Source organism: Symphalangus syndactylus, chromosome 17 (genome assembly GCF_028878055.3).
Source record: "Symphalangus syndactylus isolate Jambi chromosome 17, NHGRI_mSymSyn1-v2.1_pri, whole genome shotgun sequence".
Lineage (NCBI taxonomy): Eukaryota > Metazoa > Chordata > Mammalia > Primates > Hylobatidae > Symphalangus > Symphalangus syndactylus.
Window position 1 is genome coordinate 14,880,768 of NC_072439.2, and position 9,387 is coordinate 14,890,154.

A 9,387-nucleotide genomic window follows, 5' to 3' on the forward strand; every position below is an offset into this window, starting at 1 on the left:
AGTCACATCTGCCCCATTCGAGGAGTGGGAACGAAGGCTCACTCCTCACTCAGAGTCACCTGGGGTCACGCGGCGGGTCAGCCGGTGATGTCCCGGCCTCAGCTCGCACCCTGAGCCCCAAGTTCTTTCTAGACATCGGAGTTCAGCTCTTTACGGTGTCGGTTAAGGTGAAAACCCCGACCCCTGTGATGGTTCCGAGGCTGCGTTAAGAAAAGGTCCCGCATCACCCGCCAGACCTGAATGATCTGAACTGATTGAGTGTCACTGAGCATCCAGGACCTCCCCACCCCGGCCCCGCCGTGCAGGCCAGCCCCGCCCGGTCACCGCTCTCAGACCTGTCACTGAGCATCCAGAAACCTCCTGCCCCGGCCGTGCAGGCTGGCCTCGCCCGGTCACCGCTCTCGGACCTGTCACTGAGCATCCAGGACCCCCCCCACCCCCCACCCCCCGCCGTGCAGGCCAGCCCCACCCGGTCACCGCTCTCGGACCTTGCAGGGTCTTCCCTGCTCCTTGAGAACGGAGTGGTTTCAGGGACAAGCCATCCCCATGGCCAGCCCTGTGGGAGCTACCACCAATCTCCAGACACTGTCACTTCTGCTCAGCTCCAGCCTTCCCTGGGGAGGCTCATGCAGCTCCTTGGACTTCCTGATTGTGTTAGGCTTAGTCCAAGGGCAAGGTTGATTTGCACCCCTTGGCCCATCCCAGGCAGCAGCAAAAGAGAATAATCCCCGCTCAGATCACCTGGCAGCTTTTCTCTCAGGTTATGAGTTTCAGGCCGGGCTGGGCTCAGTGGTTCACACCTGTAATCCCAGCACTTTGGGAGGCCGAGGCAGGAGGATCACTTGAGGCTAAGAGTTCAAGACCAGCCTGGGCAACAAAGTGAGACCCCCCCCCCCGCCCCCTCAATCTCTACAAAAAATTTTAAAAGTTAACTGGGCATGGTAGTGTGCGCGTGTAGTCTCAGCTACTCGGGATGCTGAGGTGGGAGGATCGCTTGAACCTAGGCGGTCGAGGATGCAGTGAGCTGTAACTGAGCCATTGTACTCCAGCTTGGGTGACACTGAGACCCTGTCTCCAAAAAAAAAAAAAAAAATCTCTGCCAGGAAGCAGTCTGGTGCATGTAGTACACGGCAGGATGGGTGGGGTGTGTGTGACAGTGACAAGACCCTCCACCTGCCCCAGGAGCCTCAGAGTCCGGCCCAGGCAGGTCGGACTGGACTCGGAGGAGGGGAGGTTGAGCCAGGACCTCTAGAACCCCATGGAAGTTTGCTCCAGAGATCAGGCTGAGCATGTGCCAGTCTTTCTCCCTCCCTCAAGAAACCTATGAAGATGATAGAAAACACACGAATAGATAAATAGCCATTTATAACGTACACAGCACAGCCATGCTGGAAAATGACAAGGGAGACTCAGGGTGGGTCTTGACAACATCCCACAGAGGAGGCGCCGGACGCAGCCCCCGCCCTGGTGGCGAAGGAAGTGCCCCCAGGATCATTGTCATGTCACCAGAGCCCAGGCAGGGCCAGCGTCAGGGGAGCTCACCCCAAGGAAGCCAAGCTAATGAGACAGTTAGAAATGAGATGACGCCAGCCAGGCGCGGGGGCTCATGCTGTGATCGCCGCACTGTGGGAGGCTGAGGTGGGCAGAGCGCTTGAGCACAGGGGTTCGAGACCAGCCTGGGCAACACAGCAAAACCCTGTCTCTACAAAAAAACAAAATTAGCTGGGCATAGTGGCACGCACCTTTAGTCCCAGCTACTTGGGAGGCTGAGGTGGGAGGATCGCTTGAGCCTGAGGTTGAGGCTTCAGTGATTTAAGATCACGCCACTGCTCTCCAACCCAGGCAACAAAGCAAAGCCCTGTCTCAAAAAAAAAAAAAGATGTCACATCTCCAGAGTGCTCAGGGGTTGGGGGCAGAGGCTGTGGAATCAGGAATGGGTGGTATTGGAAGCCAGCAAGCCACCGTGGAGTGCATGCCTGCTGCAGGTGATGGCAGGACCTCGATCCCACGATTCTGCAAACGCCTGCTGTGTGGTGGCCAAGGAGGTGGGGCTGGAGCTGCCTGCCCCGAGGCCAAGGCCTGGTCAGCAGGGGGGTGGAGGGCTGGGGCAGGCCCAGGTGACAGCAGGGCTGAGTGGATGAGACCCCCACATGCCGAGGCCCCAAGAGCCTCCCCGCCTGTCCGGAACACTCGGAACACGTTTCCCTTGCACGTGACCCCTCGAGATGCTTCTGAGAAGTGCCGGGCAAGACGTTGCCACAGGGAGCCTGGGCCAAGGCACACGCTTCTCTGATTTCCTGTAGCTGCAAGTATATCCAGTTTTCTCAAAATGTTAAAAAGCAAACGCCGCCTTCAGAGCGCGCCCTGTGGAGACTCATAGTGAAAGCAGGTTCCAGGGAGGCCACTGGGAGGAAACCAGTCTGAGTCTCCCATCAGCCCCCAGTTCCCAAATGACCCGGGCATAGAAGTTTCCCCGGGAGCCCACTTGGACCCGGCAGTGTGAGCGCCATCCTCCTTGGCGGTGCTGCGCTCCTGAGTATCTAGGGCGGATCTCCCCAGTCTTCCTGACCCAGAAACCTGAGCCAGTTTCCGCTGAGTTTCTAGAACGCGCCTTCCCCTCCTGGCAAGGCTGCTTCTGTGCCTGCCTGAATCACTGTGTGCCGCGCCTGCCAGAAGCCGAGAGGCCGAGTCGGGGCCAGGGAGCTGGGGAAAGGCAGCAGGTGGACCCTGAGACTCCTGGGGTGGGAGCTCTAAAACCTGCTGCTGCCCGTGGCAAAGCGGAGCCTCCAAAACCTGCCGCTGCTCATGGCAAAGCAGAGCCTGGCCACGCCGGGAGTGGAAATCGCTTTCCAGGGTGCTGGAGCTCCGACACCAGGACTCCTCCACCCAGACTCTCCTCACTGGACGGACGCTGGGAAGGGGCCTTCTCCCAGTGGCTTTCCTCTACAGATGAGATGGGCGGGACGGGGCAGAAGGTGGCACCCATGTCCTTGGTTCCCGGCAGGCTCCTCCACACATCCCCGAGAGATCTGTGCTGTCATCCCAGGACACGGCCCAGAGGCAACCGGCCATCCGAGAGTCCACACTGGGCACTCCCAGCCCTGCTTCTCCTTCCACCTGTGCCGGCCAAGAGGCCTGTGGAACCCACAGCAGACACTCTCTCCAGGGCCTACATCTGTGTCCATCCCTACCCATCCCTGGAGGAGTCACAGGGACCGGCAGGCTTGGCTGCCTCGAGGCAGGGTCCGTGCCCCCTTAGGGAGGTGCTGCGATCCCGGGCCCCCGCCCTACACACTACCTGGGGCATCTGGCCCCAGACACACTTCTGTGATGGTCTTAGTGTGTGACTTTTGTACACTTCCGTGACGGTCTTAGTGTGTGACTTTTGTACACTTCTGTGATGGTCTTAATGTGTGCATTTTGTTCGTTTTGTGACGGGGTCTTGATCTGTCACCCAGGCTGGAGTGCAGTGACATAATTAGAGCTCACTACAGCCTCGACCTCAGCCTCCTGGGTAGCTGGGACCACAGGCACACGCCACCATGCCCGGCTTGTTTTGAGTTTTTAAATGTGAAAAGTGAGCCCTCTGCTATGGGAACCTTCTCCCCCTGGAGCAAAACGGCGGTCAGGGCCGGGGAGTGACCCCAGCACCTTTCCTGGCTTGGGAACACGGCACCTATCGCAGTTATGAGGTGGGCCTGGAGACACACCCCTCTGTGGCACGCCCTTCATGGGACGGTGTTGAGTTGCCAGAGGGCCCCTGAGAGAATCTCCACGAGCCTGAGCTGGTGCCAAGCTTAATGAGGAAGAAGCGGGGTGCTCCCAGTGCCCGTTGCCAGTCGGGCATCTGCTGCCTAGAACAAGGCACCAGCTGGGGAGGCTGGAAGGGGGCGATTTGTGTCTGAGTTGAAGGGAAGAGGTGACCGAGCTCTTTTCAGGGGGCCACACATAAGCTGGGGACCCTGTCCTTCACCTTCTGGTTGGGGGCTCCTGAGCTCAGGCCCCTGCCTCCCCCTGCCCGGCCTCCCCTGCCTCCCAGGCCCTGTTAGGGCGCTGCGCCTCCTGCCTGGCTCTGTGTCCACCAGTGACTCTGTTGCCTTGTCCTGGGGCTGTGTCTTCATGGAGACAGATGTCTGTTGAGCTGGGAGGAGGTGAGGGGTGAGTGCTCTGTCTCCATGTGGAAGCTGCAGAGCCCCTGCCTCTGCCCCAGGCTGTCCCGTCCTCCGTCATCCTTGCCCCATGGTACGGGACCCTCCGCCTGATCCTTGTTTGCTGCAGGCGGTGTCAGAGGTGGACATGAGCATCAGCTCGGCTGCATGTGGCCTCTAGCAGGCCCTGTACACCCAAGGGGGCCGGCCTCCCAGCTCTTGAGGCCGTGGCCTGCCTGGAGCACCTGCCATCCTGGCAGTGCCAGGCCCCTGAGAGCCACATCCCCCTGCAGGTGGAGTTTGAGGACGGGTCCCAGCTGACGGTGAAGCGTGGGGACATCTTCACCCTGGAGGAGGAGCTGCCCAAGAGGGTCCGCTCTCGGCTGGTGAGTGCGCGAGGCCGGCCTGGTGGCTCCGGGTGACTCAGGGAGCCCGTCTGGACGAGGCAAGGCACAGACTGTGTCTTCCAATGGCGGGGACCACCCCCTCCTCCTACACCTCTGCTGGAAGGGGGTCCCGGCCGCCCCAGCACAGCTGGTCCACGGGCTCCTGGCAGGCGACCCTTCGTTTGTCTTGACTCCGGGCGCGCAGCTCCTGGGCGATGCCGTTCATGTGGGGAGGGAGGGTTGGAGAAGCCCCGGCCCCTCCCCTTGTCACGAATGCAGAGCAGACCCACCCAGCCCTGCAGGACCCATGCTGCCCGACCCTGCACAGGGCGGCCTCTGAACCATCACAGGTTTTGGGGCACAGGCGAAGTACGGGCACCCAAGTTGTCGGCTTAAAAAAGCTTTTCCTGAGCTTTTTCCTTATTAAACGGGAGCCTGAGTCCTGGAGGCAGCGCCAGCTTTCGCTCCCGCAACCCTCATGGGCTTCCTTTATTCTCTTTCTAATGGAGAGGCGAGGTGTTGAGGGGCGGAGCCCGTGGGGGAGGTTCCTGGTCCTGGCCACAGCTGCTCAGCCTCAGAGGGGTCCCTCGGAAGACAGATGGGAGCTGCCAGATGGACGGTCCCAGCCCCAGCCAGGGCGCCCACCCCACTAGGGGGCCAGAGGCTGGGGCCGAATGCAGGGCCCCTCCGCTGGCAGGATCAGGGGTTCACACGAAAACGGGAGCCTGCTGAGCAGCCCCCACAGCCATCAGGGCTCTGTCCAGCCGGCTCCTCTCAGAGGCCGTAGACAGTGGCTGGGCCCCCGCAGAGTGTCTCCACCATGCTAACCGCTGTGCTTCCGCCCTCCCACAGTCACTGAGCACGGGGGCACCGCAGGAGCCCACCTTCTTGGGGGAGGAGGCCAAGGCCGCCAAGCGCCCGCGTGTGGGCACCCCGCTTGCCACGGAGGACTCGGGGCGGAGCCAGGACTACGTGGCCTTCGTGGAGAGCCTCCTGCAGGCGCAGGGCCGGCCCGGAGCCCCCTTCTAGGACAGCTGGCCGCTCAGGCGACCCTCAGCCCGGCGGGGAGGCCATGGCATGCCCCGGGCGTTCGCTTGCTGTGAATTCCTGTCCTCGTGTCCCCGACCCCCGAGAGGCCACCTCCAAGCCGCGGGTGCCCCCTAGGGCGACAGGAGCCAGCGGGACGCCGCACGCGGCCCCAGACTCAGGGAGCAGGGCCAGGCGGGCTCGGGGGCCAGCCGGGGGAGCACCCCACTCAACTACTCAGAATTTTAAACCATGTAAGCTCTCTTCTTCTCGAAAAGGTGCTACTGCAATGCCCTACTGAGCAACCTTTGAGATTGTCACTTCTGTACATAAACCACCTTTGTGAGGCTCTTTCTATAAATACATATTGTTTAAAAAAAAAAGCAAGAAAAAAGGAAAACAAAGGAAAATATCCCCAAAGTTGTTTTCTAGATTTGTGGCTTTAAGAAAAAACAAAACAAACACATTGTTTTTCCCAGAACCAGGATTCTCTGAGAGGTCAGAGCATCTCACTGTTTTTTTGTTGTTGTTTTAAAATATTATGATTTGGCTACAGAGCAGGCAGGGAAAGAGACCTGGTAATTGGAGGGGGAGCCTGGGGAGGGGGCAGGACGCCCTGGTTTCGGCACAGCCCGCTCACTCACGGCCTCGCTCTCGCCTCGCCCCGGCTCCTGGGCTTTGATGGTCTGGTGCCAGTGCCTGTCCCCACTCTGCGCCTGCTGGGGGGAGGCCCAGGCTCTCTGGCGGCCGCCCCTGTGCACCTGACGCGGGGAAGCCCCGGGGTCTGGGGCCTCCCTCCATCTGCGCCCACCTTTGCAGAATAAACTCTCCTGGGGTTTGTCTATCTTTGTTTCTCTCACCCGAGAGAAACGCAGGTGTTCCAGAGGCTTCCTTGCAGACAAAGCACCCCTGCACCTCCCATGGCTCAGGGCGAGGGAGGCCCCCAGGCCCTTCTGGTTGGTAGTGAGTGTGGACAGCTTCCCAGCTCGGGGTGCAACCCTGAGCAGGTCGGGGTTCACAGGGCCAAGGCAGGCCTTCAGGGTCCTGTTCGCCTGCTTCCGAGCAGGGACAAGGCCTGGTGTCCTCGCTCCACCCGCCCACGCTGCTGTCACCTGAGGGGAATCTGCTTCTTAGGAGTGGGTTGAGCTGATAGAGAAAAAATGGCCTTCAGCCCAGGCTGGGAAGCACCTTCTCCGGGTGCCTCTCCCTCGCTAGCTGTGCACCCCTCTGGGGAGCCTTCCCCATCTTAGCTGTCTCCTGCCCCAGGGAGGGATGGAGGGGATAATTTGCTTGTATTAAAAACAAAAAACAGCTGAGGCAGGAGTTGGGTCCAGCCTGGGCCATGTAGTGAGACCCCATCACTACAAATTTTTTACAAATTAGCTGGGTGTGGTGGTGCACACCTGTGGTCCCAGCTACTTGGGAGGCTGTGGTGGGAGGATTGCTTGAGTCCAGGAGGTTGAGGCTGCTGTCAGCTCAGATTGCACCACTGCACTCCAGCCTGGGCAACAGAGCGAGACCCTGTCTCCAAAAAAAAAAAAAAAGCAATGTTTATATTATAAAAGTGTCCTAACGGTCCCCGGGCTAGAGAGGACTGAGGAAGACGGAGAGAGTGTTAGGCAGGAGCAAGCCTTTCATTTCCTTGGTGTGGGAGGGGGGCGGTTGCCCTGGAGAGGGCCAGGGTCGGGGAGGTCGGGGGGTGTCAGCCAAAACCTGGAGGTGTCCCTCTGCACGCAGCCCTCGCCCGGCGTGGCGCTGACACTGTATTCTTACGTTGTTTGAAAATGCTATTTATATTGTAAAGAAGCGGACGGGTGCCCCTGCTGCCCTTGTCCCTTGGGGGTCACACTCATCCCCTGGTGGGCTCCGGGGCGGCCTGCGCAGATGGGCCACAGAAGGGCAGGCCGGAGCTGCACGCTCTCCCCACAAAGGTATCTCTGTGTCTTACTCTGTGCAAAGACGCGGCAAAACCCAGTGCCCTGGTTTTTCCCCACCCGAGATGAAGGATACGCTGTATTTTTTGCCTAATGTCCCTGCCTCTAGGTTCATAATGAATTAAAGGTTCATGAACGCTGCGAAACCCCGTTCCATGCCCTGGCAAGTGTCTTCATTTCTGAGCCTGTGCTAGGGGAGACCAATGTTGGGGCCTCCCTGGGGTGGGGCTGCCCGCGCCCCGTTCTCCCGGGAGAAGGTTTGCTTCCAGAGCTGGATGTCCCTCCCCTCCCACTCTCCAGGGTCCCCAACACGCAGCGGCTGTCATGCCCCTCACACTGTGGCCAGGCTGGGTGGCTGGGGCAGCGGACCCCATGATTCCCCCTCAGTTCCCTGAAGGCCTGGGCCTGGCCTCACTTGTCCCAGCCAGCAGCTGTCCTGTCCCTGTCCCCAGCCCGATTCTGGTTACACCTGAGCCCCAAAAGCGTCGCTTGTGGTGGTGGTGGCTGGCGGACCTGCTAGGCGCTGGGGCTCACGGCCCTGGATGGCCACTGGGACCCAGCAGTCCTGGCCTGGGTCACTCACTCAGTGCCCAGCCCCACCAGGCCTGGAGTCGGCAGAGGGGACACGGGAGACCTGAGCCTCCCTCAGGGAGGTGACCCTCCTGTGCCTGGTGTGCTGTAAGAACATGAAGAGGCCCTTGTGGCTGGAGCAGAGGGAGGAGGGGGAGAGGGGGAGGAGGGGAGGCAGGTTGTGCAGGGCCTTGTGGGCCTCGGGAAGGACTTGGGCTATGACCCTGAGGGAGGTGGGAGCCATGGAGAGCTGTGGGCAGGGGAGGGATGGGCCCTGACTCAGGTGCTCACAGGCGCCCTCTGGTGATTGCTGTGGGGAGGAGACGGGATAAGGGTAGAAGCCAGGGACCAGGGCAGGGGTCAGGTGTAGTGAGAAGTGGGTGGACTCTGGATGCATTTTCAGTGCAGAGCCAATAGGATTTGCAGATCACCCGAGCCCCTGGAAGGAGGTGTTAAGCTGGGAGGGGATTGGATTTGAACGCCAGACGTCCAGGTGAAGATGCCGGGTCTGGGGAGGCTGCCCCAAGGCAGGCGGTCAGGGGCTGTCAGCTGGCAGGTGTTGGAACTAGAGGACGAAGTCACCTGCAGGGAGTGGGTGGAGGTGGGGTGGGACCCAGGACTGGGCCCTGGGTGTCTGTGGTGGGACGGGGCCTGGGACACCCGGAGGAACCCAGGTGCAGCAGCCAGGGCTCGGGGGGATGCGGCCAGGCCATCCCTCCCTGGGTCCCGGCATTCCCTCTGCCGAAGGAGTATCCACTTGCCTGCTGTGCGAGGGCTTGTGTCCTGAACAGAGGGTGCCCTTGACAAAAGCTTTGTCCACCGACCGCCCCCAGCACCGAGTCTCCTTTCTGGGGCCCTCCCGCCCCCAGCATCCTCTCAACACTGCCAGGACTCAGTTCCCCTGTCTGCTGCAGGTGGGGAGGAGGGATCCGGGGTGGGGTGAAGCTTATGGCCACAGGAGGCTTGGATGCTCCACCTGCTGCGATTTCCCGACAAAGACTGTGCCCCTCTTTTCTCTGTCTCGAGAGCCTTCCCTGTGTGCGGTGACAGACACAGCCTGAAACCAAAGCCTCTGGGGTGGCCCCCACCCCGTCCCGGGCCCTGTGTGGCATTGACTGATGGGTCAGCATCCCCGAGCCTCCCTGAGCTGGCAGAGGGGCCGTGGCAGGAGCAGGTGGTGCCTGCAACGTCCTTTTCAGTGTTCTCCAAAACGCTCTAAAACGGGAAGGCAGTTCGGGACAGGCCGTTGCCGTCTGCTGAGCAGATTAAAGATGAGTGGGTAGGTCCCCAAAAGTGCCACTGTGCGGAGCCGATGAGGTCTGC

General features: G+C 60.7%; 1 protein-coding gene across 4 annotated transcripts in view; it reads left to right on the top strand.

Moving 5' to 3' along the window:
• The window catches only part of KDM4B (lysine demethylase 4B), a 184,620-nt gene extending 176,980 nt beyond the window's left edge, over positions 1 to 7,640 (top strand). For 2 of the 4 annotated variants that reach the window (XM_055251366.2, XM_055251365.2), the window contains 2 exons: positions 4,442 to 4,534; positions 5,387 to 7,640. In XM_055251366.2, coding sequence (XP_055107341.2) covers positions 4,442 to 4,534; positions 5,387 to 5,563 — 270 coding nt within the window. In that variant the 3' untranslated portion in view covers positions 5,564 to 7,640. The other 2 variants (XM_063620695.1, XM_063620696.1) reach the window with 2 other exon arrangements.
• Positions 7,641 to 9,387: the final 1,747 nt, after the last annotated feature.